Here is a 27,053-nt window from a genome sequence, read left to right as displayed (position 1 = left end):
GAATAAAGGGAAGGGTACAAAGAAGCAGAAATTACAGAGCTGTGACCATGCTGTGGATCTTCATGAAGTGGGAGTGCTCCTTCCTAGTTGCTCTGAAACATCCCCTAAAACCTTCTGATGTCTTTGGCAAGAGGCATGACTTGGGGTTTTCGGTTAAAGAGGCCTCAATTGATCAAAACCTATGGAAAATTGTTCTATGCATGTGGTTAAAAAGGTTATCAAGAAATACAAAGTACCAAAGATACTGATACTTCTCAAAATGACTGCTAAGGCAATAGGAGAAATTTCTCCATTGTCTTTGTCTAGGCTGCCAATAACAAAAATGTTGAGCAGCTTAAACAATAGAAATTTATTTTTTACAGTTCTTATCAGTTCTTATGGCTGGAAGACAAAGGTCAGGATGCTGGCATTTAGGGTTTCATTGGGTCCCCCTTTTCTGGCTTGTTATGGCTGCCTTCCCACATATCTGCACCAGGTAGATAAGAGACAGCTTTACTGTCTCTTCAAATTTATTGCTTTGGTTTCTTAATGGTGCTTGTCATCACATTTAACAACCTTGGCATTACTAATCAAGTACTCCACCACTGGGTTCCACCTCCATTCCTCCTTTGCTGCTTATTGTAAGGACAACAGCTCCATCAAGTCAGAACATCACTCCCATGACTTAATTAAGTTTAACTACTTTTGTAGGTGTCATATCTCCAGTACAATCGTGAGAAGGGAGAGGGTTTTGATAAATGGATGAGTTTGGGAACAATTTCTTCACTAGCACCTGCTTCTTTGGTATGGATCAATGATGATGGATGACAGAGAATACACAAGCCTTCATCTCCTGTTCTCCCTTCAACCACTTCTCATAGAATAATGTAGAGACTAGATTTCAAACAGTTAGCATGGGTGGGAAGATAAAACTTGACAAGAGACAAATGATTCTAAAATGCAAACAGAAAGTCAAGAATGTAAAACAAATAATCAATTTCAAAACTAAGCAAAAAACAATGTTTCTCTAAAGAGAATAAATCAAATCCTGAGTTTAAGAAATTGAAGATATTTTGATCCAGTTTCATCTATAATGCTGATAAATTCCATACTTTTCTTTAATTCTCAAATATAACCCTGAAAATTAGACCAATAACATAACCTACACTCTAATTTCTATTTTACAATATTAATCCATAAACAGATGAGGTTAGAGAAATATGTGGTTCAGGAGATGAGATCTAGGTATGATGTAATACCAAAGAAAAACTGAATCTAACAGATAAGGAATCCACAAAAGAAAAGGCAAAAGGACCAACAACAACATAATGACAGCAGTACCAGGCTGAGAGCTGTGTGTCAAGCCTGTAGACAAAAGTGAGGCTAAATAAAGTTAGATGTAATCCCAGAAAAATGCACCCAAGGACTAGAGTTAAAACCAAGCCAGCATGAGTGAACTGAGATTAAAATTACATACTGGAAGATAATTTAATGATTGAATTAAAAGAAGAGCACAAATAACAAGGAAAGGAATTTAATGACAATCATCACCCTAGAGAAAACCCAATGTTATTTGGGAATATAACCAGAGTGCACCACGTGACTTGGTTGCAAAAGACATGTAGATAGTAGTGATAATGAAAACAGCATTTTTAGTGAATCAAAATTACAATCAGAATGCATCAAAAATGTAGAAAATTGGAAATGTAAGAGACAAGGAATAAAAGAGTCTGAATTGTCTTATCCTTATTGGTATCACCAAATCACCTTAACTCCTTCCTGTCCCACCCACAGGGAACACCCTGCTCGTCTATGTTTCATCTACCCTATTGGGAACTCTCATCATATGCTTTTGCATTATTGTGACAAGGTAATAGTAGTCAACAGAGGAAAGAGACTTACATCTGTTTGGGAACAAAAATCAGAGATTCAGAAGGGTTTTGTGTAATCAAGGACACACAAAGTGGGATTTCTAATTGTAGAACTATCAGACAGTGTCATTAGAGAAATACCTGACAGCCAGGTAGTAACTGGGGGAAAACTATTCAGTCTATTAGGACAGCTGCCCTTGGTTTTTCAGTCATTCATTTCCAGTATCACGGTTTTCAGCATTTAGGAACACATTTAACAATGCATAAGAACTAGCAAGGGGAGTGGGTAAGGAAGCAAGGGGGAAGAAATACCAAAGCAGCTAATGATGTTCACTTGATGGTAGGAAAGTGTCTATGAAGCCTATGGATGTAGGCAAGCTGCAGGATAGGGGACAAAGTTCATTCCCAACAGAAAGCAAATGGAGATAGGAAGCCAAGTCCTACTTTAAGAAGGATAAACATGGAATAAGGAGATGCAGAAGGAGAAGGAATTCAAAGATGGGTGTTTATCCACATATGAGCATGTACTTTACTATGGGTTGAGGAGAGATAAGTGTGGGTTGCAGACAGATAAGCATGTCTATGGACTGAGTAAGAACCAGAGATAGAGACAGAGATGGGATAAAGAAATAGGGAGTGGGTAACACTGCAGAAATAAACAGCCATAAGAAATTGTCATAAGCAGAAATCAAACTCCAAAGCAAATCTGACCACACTTTGCCCTACTTTGCTAAACTCTAGAGTCATGTATGTAACAATTACATGGTATTACAGAAGACCATCTTCAGCTTAGTAGAGTAGATGCTCATACCAGTGAATGAAAAGTGAGTTCTTCTCTCTTCCTCCCTCTCTGCCCATTTACAAGCCCTAACAACAAGTTTGCAATCTAACAAATTCTAAATACTATTGCTGTTTTTCACCTTGACTATTAAATATTCTGTCCTCATCAACCCTAAACTACTTACAGCTTTTTTTCCATGCACAACATTGGAGTGATGGTTATAGAATATGAGACAAGTCATGGTACCATTCAGGGCCTTGGTAATCTAAAGCAGGAACATTAAAAGTTCAAGGACAGCATAGTCAAATTCCATCTCAGAAGAAGAGAAGAAAGAAGAAAAAAGAGGAGAAGGAGGGGAAGAAGAAGAAGAAGAAGAACAAGAAGAAGAAGAACAAGAACAAGAAGAACAAGAACAAGAACAAGAACAAGAAGAACAAGAAGAAGAAGAAGAAGAAGAAGAAGAAGAAGAAGAAGAAGAAGAAGAAGAAGAAGAAGAAGAAGAAGAAGAAAGAGGGGGAGGGGGAGGAGGAGAAGGAGAAGGAAGAAGAAGAAGACTATGAGGAGAAGGAAGAAGAGGAAGAAGTCTTCCTTTACATTTGACACAGAATAAAAGTCAATTTACAACATGCACATGCACACACACGTAAAACATTACCTCTCCTTGCCCTATCTTTGTATGAGAAAGTTCAACTGTGAAATAATAAATTTTAAAAAGTACACCTGTAAGAACTACCATCTGGTCATCAGTTAAGGCAAAGAAGAGTGGTCATAGGTTTGGGAGAGTTAAAAAGGGTAAATATGAGTGTTGTATGAGAAAAGTTACTCAACAAATCTGAAAGGAAGAACCTGAAGAAAGAAAGTCAGAATCATGGGTTTCAGTGACTGATACTAACTCCAATTGCTGCTTAGGAGTCCTGGAGTAGGTAGGAGTATCAAGATGGGGAGATTTGATGCCACTGTGCAGTAAGGGGTCAGAGGCTGAAAGGAACTGAAGTGACCAGGCTCTGTTTAGATAAGCACCCTTAAGGAAAGATGTTGGGGAATCCCAACTACAAAGACGGTCTCAGGAACTCTGAGGAATGTGGTAGACAAACTCAAAGGCAACCCACAATAAGAAACTTCCCCAGAAATATGAATCCCCTATAAGCCTTAGAAGAGTATATATATACTCTTCTTAGGCATATACCCAAAATATTTACGCTCATACAACAAGGACATCTGCTCAACTATGTTCATAGCAGCATTATTTGTAATAGCCAGAACCAGGAAAGAACCTAGATGTCCCTCAACTGAAGAGTGGATAGATAAAATGTAGTACATTTACACAATGGAGTACTACTCATCAGAAAAAATGGAATCTTGAAATTTGCAGGCAAATGGATGGCATTAGAAGAAACCATACTGAGTTAGGTAACCCAGTCACAAAAAGACAAGTATGGTATGTACTCACTCATACATGGATTTTAGACATAGAGCAGGGCACTACCAACCCACAATCCCACCGCCAGAGAGTCTAGGGTGCAGGGAGGATCCTAAGAGAGATATGCATGGTAACCCGGAGAAGGGTTATGGGATGAGATGTCCTAATTGGATTCGAGGGGGAGAAGGGGCGGGCATAAGGAGATGGGAGAAAGAGAGGGAGAAAAGAGGAGGGCAGAGGAGGACATGGGAGAGCAGGAAGGTTGAGCCAGGGTAAGAATAGAGGAGAAAATGATGGGGGATATCGTAAAAGAGGGAGCCATTATAAGTCAGAGGAGAGATCTGTCACTAGTGAGATCTACAAGAATGACACCAACTGGCATTAAGGCTACATTAAATGCCCTCCCATGATAATGAGAATGATGACTACCTTATATGCCATCCTAGAACTCTCATCCAGTGGCTAATGGAGGCAGAGGCAGACACCCACAGCTGTGAACCAAATTGACCTCCTGGAACCCAGTTGCAAAAATGAGTGATGACCAAAGGAATCAAGATTGGGCTGGTGATACCCACAGAGGCAGCTGACCTAAACAAGGGAGAACACATGGACCCCAGACTGATGACTGAGGGGCCAGCATGGAACTGATCCAGACATCCCTCCCACCGAACCTTGGTGACAGAGAGGAGGCCTTGACAATCTGTGGGACCTCAGAGAATAGAGCAGTATTTATTCTTGGCATACAGAGGGACTCTGGGAACCCATATCACAAGGAGGGATGCTCTCAGCCTGGACACATGGGGAAGAACCTAGGCCTTTACCGGGATGATGTGACAGCCTCTGAAAATCCCTCATGGAAGCCCTTGCCCTCCCTGGGGAGCAGAGGAGGGATGGAGTGGGGGTGAGGGTTGGGAGGATTGAGAGGTGGGGGTGGAGGGGAGGGAGAGGGAACTGAGAATGACATGTGTAAAAAGTTAAATAAAGAAATATGAAAAATAAGACTGCTTGCCACTCTGAAATATGAATTCAGCTTTTAAGAAGCTAAACTCTGAAGGGCAGCTGTTGAGCCTGCTTCTGAACAGACAGTTGCACCTTCAAAGAGAATTTGTGCTGACTCCAGTATTTCCTGAAAAACAAACTGGATATAATACTCATTGCATAAAAATCATATCTCCTATACACATGAGCCAAAAGTAGCACTGGCTTCCCGGCTACCAACCTCCTAGTGGTAGATAACTCAGTTTTCACAATTCAGGAAAATATCAACTAGGGAAACAAGGAGTGGGGACTTAGAATCTGCCTTAGAAAGTTTCCCAAAGAAAATCCCTCTCTAAGTATACCATAACCATTCATAAACTCTAGCAGAAAGGCCTTTGGGTACAACACTCATCTTAACTAGCTCTAAACACACTCATCTATAGATTTATAGATTGTTCAATCTGTGAAAAAATAAATATTTTAGGCAAAATTAAAATCATCTATCAATAGACTCTTGATAGCACCTGTACAAAGATCACATTGAGATTTTTATTATCTTAGAACACCCTATTGCTTCCCATGTCATTCTGTCCTGAGAAATGCACAACTCCTTAGAGGTCAACATAGAACTTATTGGAAATCATTAAATAATCCTGTGATGAGAAAATAGACCTATCTGAGTAAATATATACACTTAGAAAGTGAGATTTCATAAAATTTCACTCTGACTCAATTTATTTCAACATAAAAGAAAATTTCCATGCATATATTCTGTTCTCTAACCTCAGTTTGAAAACTACATCAGGAACTTTTCCTAAAATCTTTTCTGGGTATCCCAAATAAATCTGCAGTGTAGGCTGTACTCTCTACATTTCACAGATAATGACTGAGAACTGTGCTTCTTAAACATTCTCCACTTATTCTTCCTTTTTGCCCCAGACATTTTTATGCAACCCAAGAATATTGGTATATAAAATAGATATACATCTAATACTAGATGTAAATCTAATATTTACTGTTAATACATCATAAAAATTAACAGTTATTTGTTATACATTTTACCATTTATTAAAAAATTAAACAACTTTTCATAGTAATGAGATAGATGTGTTTATTTCTACATGAAGAATGTAATCATGACTGAATATTTAAGACCACAGAACATAAAGAATCTAACCTTTTTCAGAGTTGATTAACATATTGATTTTCCTAGCCTTCAATGCTATGGACACCATTTTTCATAAAGATACTGTATAAAATGGGAGAAGTATATTCGGCCCATTTCAAAAATTGATTGAAATTCTGCCCTAATTCTCAGCCAAAATCCACTGAAATATTTTTTCATGTAACTCAAATCAACAAGTCAGACAATTATTTTCAAAGTCAAATATTCTACTATGCTACAATCGAAAGACAGGTCAATTTGATACACATTGAAGAATAAAGGCAGGAAATATTAAAAGTCTTGGCCCTTTATTAAAGCATGCTTCTGTAAAAGCAACAAACTTTGGATGTACAGTAGAGACACTGACTCTTATAGCACAGTAGCCTTGAATGTGATCCAGTATTGTAGGCAGCATGTGTTAAATGTTGCATGGTTTGGCAGTATATGTAGTGCAAGGTGTGCATGCTGTTTGTTCAGAATCACAGCTGCAGTGAACTCATGCAATGCAAAATGAGCAAGCTCTGCCAAAAAACACTTTGGACCCCTTCCACATTTGCTTTCAGTTAATGTCGGATCTTTGCACATTTAGGAACCTCTACTGCCAAATTTCCATGACCCTCACATTCAGTCACAGGTTAATGGTCCACAACTTAGGTAACTGATATAAATACTTAATAAGTGATGAGACACTTGAACCTATATTTTCGAACTCCTAAGTCTAAAGCCTTCCATAGGCCACCTGGTATGCCATCTGTTCAAAGCTGGATTGCAGCATTGCTGTGTTCATTTATTGGTTGTGGTGTGTGGCCACCCTATCAATACAGTAGTAGAAAAAATTGCTACAACAGTGATTTTGCCATTTGTGAAGCCTGGAATACTTACTGCCTGTCCCTTTATCGGAGAAAAAATTCATTTGACACCTCTATATTTAGATCCTCGCCATATACCCCAGTCTGTCTTCCTGGGTTAGCACACAGTTTTCTAGTTGGTTTCTTTGCTAACAGCCATTATCTTCTCCAAACAACCTTCCATACAGAAGAATCAAATTCTTCTGTTTACCCTATATCCTTTTAGGATAAAGGTCAAAGCCCTCCTCAAATGATGAAAACCCTTTTGATGTCTTGGTTTTCCTTCGTTCTCCGCAGACACACATGCTTTCTATTCAAGCAAAAGTGAAATGCATGGAGTTCCCACCAAAAGGCCAAGCTATTCCATTCCTGTTTGTTTATTTTTCTCTCCTTCTCTCTACTTGGGAAGTATCTGGTCATTTGCCTACTTGGCATCACTTTTTATGTATCATCCGTTTGTTCATTCAGCATGTGCTCAGTGAACAAAAGTATCTGCTGGAAGGCAATGTTTTCAATTAATAAACAATGGCAAGGGGACAGACAAACACTATAGTGTTTATTTGTCTTTATTCTTTCCCATGAAGTTTTGATTTTGTGTACACAGATACCTAAGCAGGTTGTGGAGGGAGAGGTGGGTTTTAAGATAAGTATGGAGGTAGAGTTGGGGTGGGAGAGAGCAATGGCTCAATTCTTTCTTGTCTGACACCTCAGCTGTATTAACAAGTTTACTGAGGACCAAGAAGCTTCTAGTATCTGCCACATGCCAGTGCCTCCATAATGACTGCTACAATCCCCAATGGACCAAAGAATTCTTACTAATACACAATTTAGTTCCCGAGTCACAGATCTCAGCACCACACCCAGGCTCCTTAATAGATCATTGAGAACATTCCCTGTTTTTTCCTGACAAAACTCTTTACAGATTCTGAGTGGCCTTGTGAAAATGTGACTTGGCTTAAAAAGAAACAGGATATGAAAGAACATTCCTGCAAAGGGCAGTTCTATTTTGATAAGGATTTGGGACTAGAATGCAACTCACAAGTCTTTTTATAACCACTGGACTACACACCTGAAAGTATTAACCATAAAAGACTACCTAGAACTGTGAACTTTGAGCTCCGCAAAATGTGTTGCCTTGTGGGATACTCGGTTCATTAAAGAAAAGAGAAGATAAAAGCAAAAAATCTTTCTTACAAGCAAGGGTAGAACAAACATAGAGAACTGACCCAGTTTCCAAAATAAACATTAGGCTTAAAGCTCTCCCCATCTGGCTAAAATGAAAACCCAAGTGAAAATGAGCATGCCCACACTCCATTTCCTACCTACACTACCAGAGCAGACACAAGAGACCATGTAACATAGCGGTCAATGTTATACCTGAAATAACTCAAGTGTTGCATGGTTGATGGAAGAAAGTCCTTAATGTTTGAACAGAGTCACAACTCACTTTTAAGCCTTTCTGTATATCCATCTGGGTCAGATAACCTCTTAGGTCTCCATGGGTACATGCGAAAATGTCTTTTGTTTCTGAGCTAAGTGCATTTCAGTCTTCCCAGTGCCTTAATTCTACATGGAGAAACACTTCCCTTTCCATACACTTTCCAAAACCATATTTCCTTTCATTCATAATACTACCCTGTCTTCCCTCTCATCTCTTTACTAGGCTTGATGCATAGAAGGCACTCCTCTTCTCCACAGAGCAATACACTATTATATAAATAAAACATGGAACCCTTTGCGACACCATCTCTTTCACACATAATCTTGGGCCCCACCCCACCCCACCCCATGGACAGCGGTGTAACCATGTGAAAGGACACTAGGATGTATGGAGTCTCAGCATTTAAAAAGTGATAGAAACACCATTCCTTCCATTCCTACATTTAACATTTGAAAAATTAAAAACCACAGAGACTTAACAACTTGATAAGACGGTCGGCCTTTGCTTCCAATTAATTTGTGTTCACTCAATTTCCATTCTCTGTTGATGTTCTTTCTAAGTAAGAAGGTGCCAAGGCAAAGTCCACAACCTCAGTTTGACTGTTAGTATGAATTGTACAGAGATGCTGAATGAGTTCACTCACTGTATGAGTTAGGTTGCCTCAATCCAGTAACTAAAATAATAATAGAAAGATAAATATAAACAATAATATAAAGAATAAATAATGTCTTAAGTAAAATGTATGCTCAGAGTCCAGCCTGGTAGCCCTTTGATACATGTTGTCTGTATACCTAATAATATATTCCATAGAATATTAAAACAAATGCACATATAGAGATACATACTTAGAAAAAAATTACTAATTATGTATGAATGAGAGTTATCTATAACTTACTTTTTATCCATGTTTCTATGTTTTATGAAATTGTAATAGACAAGCAAATATAGAGTTCTGTGTGATGGTTAGATTCAACTAAAATGCAAGTTGTATGATAATTTAGTAATAAAGTAAATTGCTTTCTTGATGAATCTTTAGAAGAAGATTCATAAAATACATTAAGACAAGAGGATAATCACATTAGAAAAAATCTACACTCATATCCTGTTGTTTTATAGCCATCAAAACAAATTATCAGTGTGCTAAGGTGTTTTTTGAATAGCTGCAAAATTAGATACTCTGCTGATCTTTAGAAAATGGAAAATTATTAGGATTCAATAACAAGATCATGTAAATGAAGTAGATTAAAAACCATTTCACGAAGGCATCATTAAGTACTTACTGAGCAAATTGGCAAAGAGATTACCCACTTCTTGATTTAACAAAAACAAAGCTGCTATTCTCCACAACTGCCGCAGAACTGAACTGCCAGGATACTCTGTCACTAACAGACTTTGATAGTGAATTTCATGAATGCCAAGAGGACATCAGATTCATTCACAAATGGATAGGTTCTGCACTGGAAATTATCTGATTGTGTTGTTCGTGTGATGGCTACTCCCAGAACTAGAGAGGTCACTCCAGACAGAGAGCATGCCAAACCTAGGAAGAGACACATTTAAAGTCATAAAAGTATATTTGAATACATATGTTGAGAACAAAAAAATCAATTCAGGTTGAATAAATGGATTCTCCACATTGGACAAACCTAAAATTGAAGGACTTTAAATTTGAAAATTTCCCCAGTAGCAGATAGCCAAGATATATTTGGATCCTGAGAACATAGCAAATAACTGAGAAACATTGGTAATAGGCCAAAGTGCCATAAATATTTCCTCTAAAGTGAAACAATCTTTCTGGAGGGAGTACAGAGGCTGTAAGATTCAGGAAGCTCAGGAAACTTACAAGTTACAGTAAGTTCCTGAAACTTATTAAACTTGAAGAGCTCAGACAGTTATGGATTCATAATTACAAATGGTTATAAAGGCAGTAGACAATTTCTGGAGAAAGGAAACTCTTCAGTGAAGCCTCCTGCAAGTTGGGCATTGAGCTCCATAGCTGCTGTCTTTGAGTCACCCATTCGCCTGCAAGTAGCTCAAATAAACTCATTGGTTCACTCAACTAGACATTAGCAATCATTTCTTTAAATAGTCATCTATGTCCCACATGAGATGAAAAGACTTGTGTTTATATTCTCCCAAGGAAAAGTCAAATAACAACCATAGTCATAACTTTTCTTTGAATATTCTCTGATACTCACAAGAAGAATCATATAATTAAATTCTTTGAAAGAGTCCACATGCAACTTAGCATTAGGTAGCAAGAGCCTGGAAGCCATAAAATACCATAAAAGAAAAAAAGACTCATAGGAGATAAAGGAACTGGATTGGTCACCACTAAAGTCTCTGAATTTTGCTGCATGGCATGAATATTTCAAGTGACTTTCCCCAGAATAAAATGAGCCATCATTTATGAGTAGTGATTATTTTTCTGACAGGCAGTTGACATTGCTGGCATCTGCATCAAATTTGTTTTCAACTTCAGAATATCTATTTTCAAAAATATTTGATATCCTTGCTTTTAATCAATTTAGTTTTTCACTTATTTTACATCCTTACCACAGCATCTCCTCCATCTTCTCCCATTCCCACCGTCTGCCTCCCTTTTGTCCCCCTTCCCCAATCCACCCCTCTTCCACCTCTGTTCAGAAAGTGGCAGGCCTCCTATTGGTACCAACAAAGTGTGGCATATCAAGTTGAGGTAGGACTAAGTTCCTCTATTTATATTAACGGCTGACCACTAGGGAGCCTGCACAGGACTGCCCTAGACCCTCTGAATATGTGTGATGATTGTATGACTTAGTCTTCTTGTGGGACTCCTGGAAGTGGGAGCAAAGACTGTTACTAACACTTTGGCTGGCTTTTGGGGATCTGTTCCTAACTCTGGGTTATCTTTTCCATCAACTTTTTGATAAAGGGGTTTTCATAGTTATTGTGTTAAAAAATCAAAGTGGTACTTTGATAAACACTGATTGTAGTGGATTCCCAACATAAATGAAAGCATGAAGTTTTCTAACTTCTTTTTCCCCATTTCTCCTTTGACACACACAGTCACAGAGAGAGAGACATAAAACCCTGGCAATGATGATAGACAACACATACTCAATTCTGAGGCAAGTAATAGTGTGTTTTGCTTATTTTCCTTGACAGAAAAAAAATTTAAAAAAAAACAAGATTGCAAACAGTTGCAACATTCATCTTTGGTATTCTGTACATATGCTTCTAACAAAACCTGGAACTATACAAGCTATAACACTTCATACGCCTGAAAGATTTCTATAAACTTCTCAGTTTATTTGAAGGGAAATATGCCATGAAATCACCAAAGACTGAAGAACTAAGAAGAATATTAAAATGCATTTCCTTGGAACAGTCTGGTTATAGAAGCTGAACTCACATAGAGGTTTAAGCGCAAATGTAAAGGCAATTGGCAGAAGGATGCTAAGTAGCAGAATAGATGGAGAAAATATCTATTCATGCATTAAAATGAGATAGCAGAAACCCAAGGAGGAAGACAGCCAGACTCAAAAGCAACTGAGACAGCAACTGAGGATGAGAGGGAAGAAGATCTAGGTCTTGCAGATATCATCAGCCACATACAACATGGATAATAAAGTAGAATCAACTCTAAATCAATAAAAATTTGAAAGCCCAACTGGAACTACCTGAAAATTTCTAACAGAGGTAGATACAGAGGGAGAGTGAAGGGAGAAAACAATGGTGATGCAGTTACTAGCTGTCTTCTTATACCTTATGCCAATACGCCAACTGAGAGACTTGGGTTGGGCCAAAACAACTACCTCAGCTTCTAGAATCCCAAAGGAAAACAAATGTAGAAGAGCAGACTTCTAACTTCACAGAAGAATCAGAGTCAAGACTTAGAGTGCACATCTCCCTGGTCGGTCATTTTCATCAAAACCCTACCTGGTGCATACATAAAGATGGGAGAGCCCCATCATGACCATCCAGATCCATTTCAACCTCATTCATTTGCACAGTTCAGAAGGATTAAGCAAATAATGGTTAGGGATTGTTCAGGTATTGAGGGTACAGAAGTAGAAAGCAACAACTGAAGACCCTGCTCATGAGAAGCTGACATTTTGAATGAAAAGTGAAACAAGGTGATCTCAATTTTAGCTCTTGAGTATTTTAACGAGCATGGGTGTAGGAGGAAGTCTGTATGCCGCCATTAAATATGTGACTTACTAGAGGCACATACAGATGAGGTAATAAAAGGGCGGTTTACCACACCGCTAACCACACCCACTTTAGGCATGACTAAAGACGTATACGGCCGGACGTAAAGACGTATACATACGTAGGCGGTGAACTACGATACTAGCCAGGCCCACTTTTGGGCATGGCTAGGGGGCGTTACGGGGGACGGCATAAAAGACAGTACACAGGAAGTCTCGGTCTCTTTCCCTGAGTTCGGATTACGGTTCGGCAGCGGAAAAACTACTTGGCTCATCTGGGTTACTTGTTTGGTATCTTGTGAGTAATTTCTACAATAAATACTTAGTTTTACTTTCAGTAAGTGTGTGTCGCTTATCGTTACAGTGTCATTTGGAGCTATATTTTGGTGTCGGAAGTGGGATTGGAATCCGGATCCAGGCGCCCAGAAAAGCAGCTGCTCCTCTGCCCGACCAGGCACACGTGGACTCTCCTTTCGCTAAGTTCCTCACCACTCTGCTCGGCAAGGCACGATTCCTGCCACCAGGAACCAGCACCTTCTACCTGCCGGTAAGGTTAGGTGGTATTCTGAGATTTTTCTCACGGCCACGTGCTGTTTTACTGGTGGCCTGCTGACTTCGGCCATGTGCTCTTTCTCTGGCAGCCTGTTGATTTCGGCTTGAATTACTCCACTGGTAACAAACTTAACTGCTTTATACAATGTCAACAGCTAACATTATGATGCAGGATGTTAAGAATTTTCTTGTTTTTTGTATGGATGGGATTTTAGAAAGGGTTGAGGACCTACCTGAAAGGTGCTTCCTACCCACGATGGTGATTATTAGTTTCATAATCAATATAATTTTGCTAAAGAAATGGCTCAAAAATAGGACTAAATTTATACAGGTCATACAGTCATCGCAGGATAGTTTTGAAATCTTAATACAAAGAATTCAGGAAATGCAAAATTCCTTGCAGGAGAGTAAGAAAGGGTTGGTAGAAAATATTCAGGATATTAAAAATGATAATGTAGGTCTGACGAACAGGTTTAAAGAGACGGAACACAAAATTGAATTACTTTCAGGAAAAATGTGTTCCACAGATAGAATTGAAAAATTGGAACATAATGTTGAAACATTTAACAAAAAACACTGTTCCATGTTTGATGATTTCACTAGCAAATTACAAAGACTGGAACATAAAATTGAAATGCTAACAGAAAAGATTTGTTCCATGTCTGAGAGCAATGATAAACTAACTGATAGAATATCATTTGTGGAAGGCAGTTTACATGCTATTGAGGTACATTCTAAGGATGAGAATATTAAAAATTTGGAATCACGTGTAAATGATGAATGTAAAAAAATGAAAGATTCCATGATGTCCTTAGAAAATTATTTGTCCCAAGAACTTCAAGATCTCAGAGAAACAATGATGAATAGACTGCAGGATTTAGAAGACGCTCAATCTGATACTTCAGAATCAGAAATACAGGCAACAGGTCAGGACAGGAGTTTCCCAACACCTCTCAAATGCCGGAAAGATCTCCCTAAGGTTACTATGCGTTCCCCTATGGTTTTTCCAGTATCTGTAACAGAAAAACCAGCAACGAAAAAACAATCAAATGGTCCCATTGCTTATCACTGGGAACCTATACAGATGAAGGATCTAAAGAATATTAAGGAGGCCATTGTTTTGTATGGTCTTCATTCTCCCTTTGTCAGAGAGCTCATAACCTCATGGGCTACTGTAAATAAAGTAACCCCAAAAGACTGGGCCCAATTAGCCTCTGCAGTGCTTGAAAATTCTTGTCAAATTCAATGGAGAGCTTTATGGAGGCAAGAAGCAAAAGCTATAGAGATTCAGGAATTACAGAACGGTTATGAGGTACCCCAAGACGAGATTCTTGGGGAGGGTCCTTACGCTGACATGCAGGTTCAATCTGCATATGACGAGCACATGTTGTCTTTGTGCCATACAGCTGCTTTAAATGCCTTGGATAAGGATTGTGAAACAGGAGAGATAATGCAACCCTATACCAAGGTATTACAGGGCCCAAGGGAAAGGTTCACTGAATTTTTAGAGAGATTATCCAGAGTAGTAGAAGTACAGGGAGTGAATCCAGAATCCAGGTGTCTCCTTATAGAATCTTTGGTGTATGAGTACGCGAATCCTCAATGCAGGCAGGTAATTTGGTCATTAAAAATAAGATCAGCACCATTGGAGGAATGGGTCCTACATACAGCAAACGTGGAATGTAAAAGTCAGGATACAGGAGCTTGGGTAGGTGAAGCTATTTCTACAGGCTTTAGGAGGCACCAGGATGCCAAATACCCTACCTGTGATGATATAGAGGCCTGGGTAGGGAAGGCAATCTCCAAGAATTTTAATAGGCATAAAGAAACAACATGCTTTAACTGTGGTAGAATAGGACATCTTAGTAGGAACTGTAGACAATGCATTCCTAGAAATAATGCTTTTACAAGGAATGCATCAAACAGAAGGTCTCAGCCTCCTGGTCTCTGCAGGTGGTGTGGAAAGGGCCGCCATTGGACTGATGAATGCTGGTCCACAATAGACAGACAAGGTAGATCTTTAAAGCCAGGAAACGGGGTTCAGGGGCTCAATCGAGCCCCAGAAAGAAAGATTATCCGGTCATTCCCAGTGACAGTGGAGGACAGCCTCTCCCAGGACAATTAGAAGATCCACTGCCCATTATAAATAATACGGCACTGGATAATACATTAGCTCCAGAGGATGAATCACTTATATCAGGAGGAGATACAAAACATATATTTTGGCAAATTTCTATACAATATCATAGACCCAAGTTATCAGTTAAGGTAAATAATATGGTGATTAATGGCATTTTGGACACCGTAAGTGATGTCACTATCATTAATCTGAAGTCCTGGCCCCCCAATTGGGCTTTAAAAGAGGTTAATGTTCAATTCTTAGGGATTGGAACCCTATCTGAAGTTAAACACAGTGTCAGATGGATTGATTTTATTGGGCCAGAGGGACAGAGAGGAAGATTAAAGCCATATGTTGCAGATATTGCTATAAACCTCTGGGGTCGTGATCTACTCCAGCAATGGAATACACAGATTAACATTCCTCCTGTATCAGCTAGGAATTATAGACAAGCTCTTAGTGGTAGAAAGAATATAGTAAGGCAGTACAGAAAATAGATGCCAAATGTACAGGCTGTACAGAAGCAAGATGCTAGTGCCAAACCTACAGAGAAACCAAAAGCTCTACCCTTAAAATGGCTGACAGATGAACCTGTCTGGGTGGGTCAATGGCCTATGACATCTGAGAAGTTAGAGGCTTTGGAGAAGTTAGTTCAGGAACAGCTAGATGCTGGACATATTGAGGAAACAACTAGTGCATGCAATTTACCTGTTTTTGTTGTCAAGAAGAAGTCTGGTAAGTGGAGAACGGTTACTGATCTTAGAGCCATCAACAAGGTAATTCAGCCTATGGAGTCTCTACAACCTGGGATGCTGTTACCTTCTCTAATTCCTAAGGATTTGCCAATTATAGTTATAGACTTAAAAATTGTTTCTTCACCATAGCGTTACAAGAAAACGACAGAGAAAAGTTCGCCTTCATGGTACCTACCTATAATAATTCCCAGATCCTCTCAATATAGTCACGGATTCTCAGTATGCAGAAAGAGTTGTCTTGCACATTGAGACAGCAGAATTTGTTCCTGATAATACAGAATTAACCTCATTGTTTTTACAATTGCAGGAAATCATCAGAAATAGGACTCATCCTATATATATAACACACATCAGATTCCATACAGGTCTGCCAGGTCCTCTGGCACAAGGCAATGATGAAATTGATCGTTTATTAGTAGGTAATGTGTTGGAAGCTTCAGAATTTCATAAGAAACATCATGTTAACAGCAAAGGTTTAAAGAAGGATTTTTCTATCACCTGGCAACAAGCCAAAGAAATAGTAAGAAATTGTCCCAGTTGCTCATTCTACAATCAAACTCCATTACCAGCAGGTTGTAATCCTAAAGGTGTTCACAGAAATGAACTTTTGCAAATGGATGTATTTCACTTCCCAGAATTTGGCAGTTTGAAATATGTACACCATACCATAGACATGTTCTCAGGCTTCCAATGGGCTACTGCCCTCAGCTCTGGAAAAGCAGATTCTGTTATTACACACCTCTTAGAGGTGATGGCTGTTATGGGCATACCTAAAACAATAAAAACTGACAATGCTCCAGCATATGTCTCCAGTAAATTGGAACAATTTTTCAAATATTATAATATAAAACATGTAACTGGTATACCTTACAATCCCACAGGACAAGCAATAATTGAAAGATCTAACCGAACCTTAAAAGAGATGCTTCATAAACAGCCAGGGAAAAAAAGACACCTAAACACAGGTTACACAATGCTTTACTAACGTTGAATTTTCTTAATGCTGATGAAAAAGGACAAACTGCAGCAGAAAGACACTGGACTACAGAGAAGACTTCTGAACTGAAACAACCGGTGTATTTTAAGGATGTTATGACCTCAGTCTGGAAACCAGGATATGTGTTACGTTGGGGAAGGGGTTACGCTTTTGTTTCCACAGGAGAAGAAAAGGTTTGTGTTCCATTAAAATTAATTAAAATTCGATCAGAACAGAAAACATCTCAGGAGGAGGAAGATAACAGCCCATCTACAAATTCATATTCCACCATGGGTAAAGTGACCTCCTAAAAGGAAAGAGAAGTGTTTTGTTTTTTGCCTTCACAGGTAAACTCAGCAAAGAATACTGGACATATGGATTCCTGAAGAAAAATGAATAGCTACGCTGAGGACCATCAAACAAACAGTAACTCACTGTGTGGTATCAAAGTCTAAATCTCTCTATATTGTTTTTTCATAGTACCCTTTTATCTTTATTTCTTCACATACCTCAGTCTCCATTCATTTATCTGAAGCTGGCTTTGGAGTTGGATTGGCTCTCCTACTCTAAACTCAAGCATATTATTTAAATACAATTCAGAATTTCTGTATTATATCAAAGAGGCATTGATATAAGACAGAAGAAAATAAAATTAGGGACTGTTATCTGTGGATTTCTTTTTCTGTAAAGTCTAATTTCCTTCAGGTTTGCCATCTTCCCTATTGTCACCTCTTCCAGTATGCATACATATGAAAGTTAAGATATTTCTTTGTTAACATTAATGTTTGAGTTTTCCAGAGAACAAGGGACTTCCTGACAGCAATCTTCAATGGCTTCAGAAAGAGAATGAGGATCCACTTCCTTGACTTCACCTGATTCGACTGGAGGTATCTGAACTGCCCCACATCATTGACTCCACCTGACAAGCACTATCCTGAAATTGGCTTGAAACTACATCACTCTACACAACCCCGGACCAAGAAACTGAAATAGCACATCTTCTACAATCTGGCCAGAGCTTCAGATGAGAGCTTCAATCAACGCTAGAACCCCAGTCAGGAACTTCAATCAAGCATCTCCTGCCATACATAGACTGTCTGATCTACTGAGATTTTGTTATACTAACATTTTTCTTCTCACAGGTCCCCATGAGATTATCATCGTCCCATCTCAGCAGGAAGTAGTTTTGAGAATTCCACGCCCCTCTCCCTACTATTGATATTGTAAGATAGTTTACACCTGTTAGTGTTAGTTTTCAATTATTTTAGAGTTGGGATTGGAAGGATGTGTTCAGATTTGGGTGTTTCTTTCAGATAAGTTTAGGTTTAGATAGAATAGATGTTTGATACATTTTGTTCATGGACACAAGTTAGTTGTCCTTTTTTAGACTAAAAGGGGAATTGTAGGAGGAAGTCTGTATGCCGCCATTAAACATGTGACTTACTAGAGGTGCATACAGATGAGGTAATAAAAGGGCGGTTTACCACACCACTAACCACACCCACTTTAGGCATGACTAAAGACATATACGGCTGGACGTAAAGACGTATACGTACGTAGGCGGTGAACTACGTCACTAGCCAGGCCCACTTTTGGGCATGGCTAGGGGGCGTTACGGGGGAAGGCATAAAAGACAGCACACAGGAAGTCTCGGTCTCTTTCCCTGAGTTCGGCTTCTGGTTCGGCAGCGGGAAAACTACTTGGCTCATCTGGGTTACTTGTTTGGTATCTTGTGAGTAATTTCTACAATAAATACTTAGTTTTACTTTCAGTAAGTGTGTGCCGCTTATCGTTACAGTGTCATTTGGAGCTACACATGGGTAAATGTTGGAGAATATGGTGACTGGTGTTTGCTGAGGTAGTATCTGACAGGGTAACTTTAAGGGAATTTATGAAAACAGGACTCAGTTGGGACCTGTATGAATTCAAGGTGTAGGTATAGTAGTATAGTATAGTAGTTTCATCTTGGACTAAACCTTGCATGTCAAGGGAAAGTCTTTAAGAAACCAAATGTTCTAAGGAGTTGAAACATTCCACGCTGAGGGGGAACACATTAAACTCAGGAAATAAACAACCCAAAAGCTTCAAGAAGTCCCTGAAACTGACTATATTTGTCAGTCCCTTTCCTCTGCAAGTACCTATAAGCTGCAAAGACTGCTGAGTGATACCCTCATACAAACCATGTTGAATTAAATAAGCAGAGACAGGCAAAATGCTCTATAAGGAAAGACTGACTGATGCTCAGAAGAAATTCAAGCAAATTAAGCTATTAGGGAAGGGTACACTGCAACCTGCTGAGCTGCTTTCAAGTTGTGCAGTATCCTTCAGGTTTCCACCTTTTGTGAGGGGAATGCTAGGATGAGATATTGGTGGCACAGCTGTCTTTGACTCATTTATGGTCTTTTAAGTAATCCCTCATCCATACTCCTGTAAGTAACCCCAATAAAATTTATTGGTTCACCAAGTTAGACTTTGGTTGTATCTATACTTTAGTCTCTCATTAGTTCTCTATCTAGGATTATTAGGTGTTTGTTTCCATCTCCACAACAATAAAACCCCACAACAGTAGGTCAGGATGTTACTGCTGTAAGTAGAGGGAAAGAGATTTGGCTTGATATGCTCATCAAGAGCCAGAGACTTAGCATGAACTGGGAAAAAACAGACTATAGCAAGAATGGAAAATACAAGGTGAAGGTAGGATATGATCTCATCAATAAAGATGGTATAGGTAATTTTTCACTATCTACTGCAAATCTCTGATGGGGGCTGAGAGTATTAATCTGTGAGTATAATGATAAGTCATTTGGAGTCAGTTTAATCCTGTTCCCATTTAGCATAATAACAGTAGTAGGTTCTCCCCTAAGACCTATGGCCTATCTAGCCAAAGGTTCTTGACTTGACAATGGTGCCAGGAATTGGTTTCCTCATGTGAGGTAGAACTTGAAGCCAATCAGAAGTCACAGGATGTTTATGCCACCATTGCATATGGGCATATCTTTCCAGGTCAGATAGTATCATAGCTCCCAGAGTTCACAGCCTGGTAAGACTGATGATTACTCTTCTCCTTTGGTAACATGGATAGAACCTCCCAGCATTGTGAAAGCTAGCCAGGAGGAATGATATTTCCATATCAGTACCAGCCTGATATTTCTGTTTTGTGTGTCTTCAACAATAGGATCCTTATTATCAGCTCCAAAGGACATCCAATAGCATTGGCAATATCCTGTATTATTTGAGAATCTGTGGGACCACATTAGCCAACAACTCCTGAAAAGGTAATACATCCCTGGCATGGGGCTTTTTACTTGTTAGTCTGAGTCATTGTTGTCCTGTTTAGCGTAACTCCACTTAGATTCGTTCTATATATGTGTGTGTGTGTATTTATTTTAGGAAGCTTCTACATTAGTAAGTATATATATTTCAAATGATTTAATTAAGAAAGATCTCTCTCAGATGTACCCATCCATTTGGGTGTTAATTCCAGATATAATCAGGTTGACAACCAAGAATACCCATCAGATCTGGGAGAGATTAGAAGGGTGACTATCATCAAAAACACATTGTATTATATTCTCAAAGAACAAATAACATAAATTTCTACATGTATAGGGAAACAGAATAAGTAATGTAGACTTTGTGTACTCTGGAGACACCTATGCTGAGTAATGGTGCTGTATATTTACTTTAAATGGGGACATTAGACAGAGAGTCTAGGGAAAGAATAGCAATAGAAGGAAAATACAGGAGACTAATTCAATGGTCCAATTATCAACAGCATTGATTTGGTCTTAGGTGGTAAGCTGTAGAAGCACAATGGAGTAATTAAATGTAGTTTGAAGGTCAAGTCAAAAGGTTTTGTTGTTGGTGGGTATAACACCAACCTGAATCTGGGATGCTTCCCAGGCTCAGGACTTGAGGAGCAAAGGAAATAGGAATGTGTTTCAACTTCTATGTCGTTTTTTATCTTACTTTGATGTGTTATTGATATTCTAGACTACACAACCAGAAAAAGAGTTCGTCAAGTTCTTTAAAATCTAAGTATATACTTACTTGTAATCCTGAGCATTTAATATAGAGAATTAAGAACTTATATCTTAATTACAAAAATCTATCTGCAGATGTACAAACACCTTTATCTGTAATACCTTCAAACTGGAGATAGTCAAAAGGAGTCGAGGTTGATAAATCACAAACATACTTGCACATCAGAATCAATAATTGGCATAGGTACAATTAGAAGTTGGCAGAATTCTCACATTGGTTCCATGTTATGTAGAGTGAGGGCTATTATGGTTAGAAAGGCTAAATGGAAGCCTTTAATATTGCCTCTGCCAAAGAGAAGAGTGAACTGAATCAAAAACAGAGTCACATCCCTGGAGGAATTGCAGAAATTAGTGCCACAATCAAGGTCTTGAAAGATGCAGGAATGGTAATTCCCACATTTCCTTTTAATTCTCCTGTCTGACCAATATAGAAGACGGGTGGACCATGGAGAATGACAGTTGACTATTGAAAACTCAATCAAGTAGTGATTCCAATCGCAGCTGCTGTAACAGATGTGGCATCCTTACTTGAGCAGATTAACACACCTCCTGGTACATGGTATACAGCTATTGATCTAGAAAATGCCATTTTCTCAGTACCTGTCCATAAACACCACCAGAAGCTATTTGTTTTTATTTGCAAGGCTAGAAGCAATCTATTATGGTATATTAACTCTTCAGACCTGTGTCATAACTTAGTTTGAATAGATTTTGATTATCTATTTCTTCCACAAAATATCACATTGGTTCATTATACTGGCAACATTATGCTGATTGAACCAAGTAAGCAGGAGGTAGCAGCCACTTTGAACTCACTGGTAACACACACATCAGAGAATGGGTAATAAATCCATTCAAACTTCATGGGCCTTCTACCTCAGTGACCTACTTAGAAATCCAATATGTGGGGCCTCTAGAGACATTTCTTCCAAGGTGAAGAATAAGTTATTGCACCTAGTCCTTCCCACCACCATAAGAGAAGCATAACATTTAGAGGACCTATCTGGATTCTGGGCACTGTGCATTCCTCATCTGGATATGTTACTCTAGCCCATATGCCAAGTGACTCAGAAAGATTCTAGTTTTGAGTGGGGCCTGGGACAGAAGGGTCTTCAACAGATCCAAGCTTCTGTGCAGGCTGTTCTACTATTTGAACCACATGATCCTGTAGATCGAATAATTCTTGAGGTGCCAATGGTAGGAAAGGATACTGCTTAGAGCCTTTGGAGCAAGAGTCCACCATCAATTGCAAACAACTGTTCTCCCTTTGAGAGACAGCTCTTGGCCCACTATTAAGCCTTAGTAGAAATGGAATGTTTGACAGTGGGCCACAAAGCAACTATGAGATGAGATGCCTTTCATGGGCTGGGTTTTATCTGGCCTATCAATCCCTGAAGTAGCATGTGCACAGCAGAAGTCTGTTATCAAATGGAAGAGATACACACATGATCGGGTCAGAGCAGATACTGAAGGAACAAGCAAGTTCCATGAAGAAGTTGGCCAAATGCCTATGGTTTCTACTCCCATTACAATGCTGTCTGCAGCCAAGCATGCACTGATGGCCTCATGGGGTGTTCTCTGTGGTGGATTGACTGAGGAGGAGACTAGGGGCCATTTTACTGATGGTTCTGCACCCAGAAGCAGACAGTTGCCACATTACAACCCCTTTCTGAGACAACCCCAAAAGACCCTGGTGAATGGAAGTCTTCACAGAACTTCTCATAGTTCACATAGTCATTATTCAAAATAAAAAGGTTACCAAATTCTAGGTCTGCATAAGAATCAAGCAACATGTATTTCATAAGCATTAAAAGCAGCATAGTGCTGAATTCTACATTCAACAGAGTGTTTATTACATTATCACCCAAATATTTTTGATATGAGTATCAGTTTAATTCGTCAAGGGAATATGTGTATGTTGAATATGTTCCCCCTGAAGGCCCCTAGGATAGATAACACTTGCATTCTAATCCTCCCTCTTAATGAATCCCTAATCCACACTTAGAACCTGGTTATTCTTGTCTCTGTGGTTCTGTACATGATGATTAAAGTGAGGAACTAAACACTTGCTAACATTGCTGCTCTAATAGCTTCCCACACTAATTAATGCCTAGACTCAAGCTATTCACTGTTCTGGCCAACCAATAATCCTGAACTTTAAAATCTATCTCATGAATGCCCATATCTGAAACTCTACAATTTGGAACCTCAGGGGGAAAAAAGGCTTACACCAACATCAATGATAATGACTTCAAGGGTTATGACATATGTTAATAGTGATCTCATCTTCAGCACATTTCTCTTAAAGTTACTCTAGGTGTCTGAACTAGGCTTGAATAACCAGGTAGGTCAACTTGAAGGTGGAAATGCCTGACCTAAAAACTTTCCTTCGAGACATTTTGAAACAGCATCTAAGGTTCGTAAGGCTTTCATGTCTGAAACTCTGATGCCATTCAGTCAGAATGTGGGGGCAGAGCACATGGTCTTTAGGTCTTTGAAAGGGTGTTCTACTTTCAAGAACATCACCAAGTCACTTCAGTCAGGAACGCATACTGATTCTTCGACCCTTGTCACTGCTAAAAGCCTCCAGTTCTTCAATCCTTTCATTCTCTGTCACAAACTCAGTTGACTATAGTGTTTAGCAAAAGACTACATTAATGAACTTCTTTTCACTAGTCTTCATTATAAAAAAATACTTCAAACTGTATTCTGAAGTCCACTTTAATTCAGAAATTCGGTTATTGACTAAAATATTTTCTAACTTATGGTCTTACATCATATCCCATCTGCTTTTTTACAGATCTGACTGCCAACAAAACCTACAGAATGTGCCAGACACCTCCTGTCTAGATAGCAGAGCTAGTTCCGTCTCAAGAGCTGCCAGGTACAACACCATTCATGGAATCAAATCACACACTCCCCAGTCTGAGTTTTCTATCATCCTCCCCACGCTGTTTTTCATGTGCTAATGCATTCTAAAGAGTGGAATATGTTCCCTGCATTTTTATTTCCTAGGGCTGAAACAAGAGTAAACCAATTGCAAATGGTTTCAATTAAAACCTTTCTTAAGACAAAAATAGATCATTTCAATCAAGTCGAGAGTTTGAAGACAGGGGGAAATATTTCAAACACTAAAACCATTTTTAATAGAGAAAGAAAAAAAGGTACTTACAGCCAACCATCATCATGGCTACTGAGAACATCTTCTCCACATCTGTGGTGGGAGCTATGTTTCCAAATCCTATAGTTGTAAGGCTCGTCATGGTGAAGTAGAGGGAGGACACATACAGGGAATCCTTGCTGGGTCCTCCTTCCCAGATCCCTGCACTGGTATTGTAGCGATATGGAGTCCCAATGCTCAAGGCCAACTGGTAGAGCCAGCTGTCTATTTGAATGGTGTTGGTGACTTCATCAATGACTTCATAGTCTCCAATGCTGTACCAGATGCAGGCCAGCCAGTGGGCAACCAATCCAAACACACACACCAGGAGCACAAGGACTGCGGCTCCATACTCCAGGTAGTGGTCCAACTTCCTAGCAACACGGCCCAGGCGTAATAGGCGCACCACCTTTAAAGAACTGAAGAGGCTGCTGATTCCCTGCACAAATGAAAGAAAAATTATAGGAAACAATATAATAGGCTACTTGTATGAATTTGATTACCAAATTATGTAAAAAAAGCATTCATATAAGAAAACTCCAATCTTTAGTAAGCAAGAAAAAACCAAAATGTTAAATATTTTTCTTTAAAATGCAAATTCCATTCTACCCAGGAATAGAAAATTTTCTCAAAATTTACTAGCAGAAAGAAGTTCCCGTTGGCTTAAAACTATTCAATCTGAGAGAAGTACAGTTTTCAAATACGTTCTGCACAGGGTATAGATAAAGAGGTGGGAAATCCAAACTCCTTCCTTTTTTTCTTGCTATGAAAGCTTCCATTTATTTCTTACTCTCTAATAGCTAAAAACTGCACCTTCTGAATAGGGAAACTCAGTCTCACTAGCAAGAAAACAATAAACACTTGTGTGCATATGCAAACAAGAAGCAAAGATCATCATTATTTTCACTGTGATGTGTCCCAGTCCGGATGAACAGAGCTCAAACTAGGGTTGATACACAGGCTCCAAATTCCCTCTGTCCTCTAGCAATAGTCGTGGAGACAATATCCAAAGTAAGAGCAGAAAGGCATTCATATTTTGTTGAAAAATTTATCAAAATCAAGGGAAGTCCCATAGTCACTGTTTTGGAAGCACATGATAGGCTACCACCTGGGAACAGGATGGAGGGCTGAAGAGATGGAGGGATGGAGGGGCAAGAGAAATGCATCCCTGACATAGACTGCAAAACAAAGGAGAATTAAAGCAATTGCCTGGGATGCTCTCACCTGCAAATCAAATAAATTCGGTTTCCCAAATGGTAGAGCAAGGGTCCACCATCACCTGCTCTGGCCAATAGAGGAAATGATGAGGCAGGACAGACATGAACCTAACATGACTCTAATCACAGAATGGTGAAGAACTTGACATTTAAAGGGGAGAAAAAGTTCAGAATTCATCTGCTCTATTATACTTTTTTAACCAGGAAAATTTTGAAGAGAAAGGAAAACCAGAACACAAGAAGCAGAAGCAACAGATCCCGAAGACAAGAGAAGCAGCAGGTCATTCTGGCAGTTTCGTCTCCACCTGGCTTTCCTTAGGCTGGCCTCAATTTCGCTTGCCAGCTCTCATATGCTGTGACATATAAACAGCCTTGAAATAAGTCCCATTTCACTTGAACATTTGGAGTGAAAATTTTGGTAGTCAAAAGAAGTAGAATTAGGGCTGAGGACACAACTCGATCTGTAAAGCACTTGCTGCTCTAGCATGGGGGTCCTAAGCTATATCCTCAGAAACCACATAAAAGAGGTCAGGCATGGTGACAGATGCTTATAATACAGCACTGAGGAGGCAGAAACAGGAGGATCTGGTTTCCAGTGGGAGATTCTATCTCGAAAACTAAAATAAAATGAAAATACAGTGGACAATGTTCGAGGCAGAGCAATTCCTAGACACATGCACCAACAGTGTACACAAAAACACAAGAAGAGAGAGAGAGTGGGAGAGAGAGAGAGAGAGAGAGAGAGGAAAGAAAGAAAGGAAGGAAGACAGACAGTGAGATGGGAGGGAGGGAAGGAGGAGAAATTAAGAAAAATAAGCATAATACAGTGACATCATTGTTATAGAGTAAGGATATTCAAGACAGCTCAGAAATGTTCAACTATGGAGATGTATAATTGTAAATAAGAAAGAAAGCACAAGGGCTTATGGAGCACATCTGTGTGCTAGGCTCTGGTTTGAGTGCTAGGGACATTAAGATAAATACTCCTCTACTTCAAAGAAACTAAAAATTGAAATACATGAAAACACAGAGCTCAAATTTTTTTTACTTAAATGCTGCTGTTGATGCTGTCTTTTAGGTAGCTTGAATCTTTGAAGACATGGCGGGTCTTCTCTCTAAATGCTGCCCAGAAAATAAATCCTTTTGTGGTGATATCTTGCTTGTACAAATAACGCCTGTCTGAAGATCAGAGGGTACAGGTTGCCACTAGCTAATCATAAAGGTCTGGAGGTCTGTGCAGACAGGCAGACAGACAGACAGACAGGAAGTGAGATGGCTGGATATAAGGAGAAAGAAATAGGAACTCACTCTATTTTCTCCTGGGAAGCTAATAAGGTGAAGGTGGCTTTGGTTTGCTCCTTCTTCTCTCTCATCTCTCAGCATTTTCCTCTATATCTGACTCTAGGTGTCTATCATTTAGACCAATTAAGAGCTCCAGTTACTCCATTGCTCATCCCTCCTCCCTCTCTGTGACTGGATTCCAGGAGTATGGCTCAGTGTTTATCTGTGGGTGCCTGTTTCTGCTTTAATCAGCTACTGGATGAAGACTCTAGGA

General features: G+C 39.2%; 1 protein-coding gene and 1 long non-coding RNA gene across 3 annotated transcripts in view; one reads left to right on the top strand and one right to left on the bottom strand.

The window, feature by feature from the left end:
• The window catches only part of Kcnh5 (potassium voltage-gated channel subfamily H member 5), a 316,006-nt gene that overhangs the window by 198,298 nt on the left and 90,655 nt on the right, over positions 1-27,053 (bottom strand). For both annotated transcript variants that reach the window (XM_005072763.4, XM_040742923.1), the window contains one exon: positions 24,294-24,720. In XM_005072763.4, the coding sequence (XP_005072820.1) occupies positions 24,294-24,720 (427 nt within the window). The remainder of the gene's footprint in view (positions 1-24,293; positions 24,721-27,053) is intronic.
• Positions 18,761-26,650, top strand: LOC110341386. Its single transcript, XR_005876268.1, has 4 exons — positions 18,761-18,810; positions 20,254-20,353; positions 23,922-24,005; positions 25,703-26,650. It is a non-coding gene; the product is annotated as an uncharacterized LOC110341386 (long non-coding RNA).

Source organism: Mesocricetus auratus, unplaced genomic scaffold (assembly GCF_017639785.1).
Source record: "Mesocricetus auratus isolate SY011 unplaced genomic scaffold, BCM_Maur_2.0 Super-Scaffold_15014, whole genome shotgun sequence".
NCBI classification, from domain to species: domain Eukaryota; kingdom Metazoa; phylum Chordata; class Mammalia; order Rodentia; family Cricetidae; genus Mesocricetus; species Mesocricetus auratus.
Note: the sequence above shows the minus strand (reverse complement) of the source record. Positions and strands in the feature narration are given on the sequence as shown.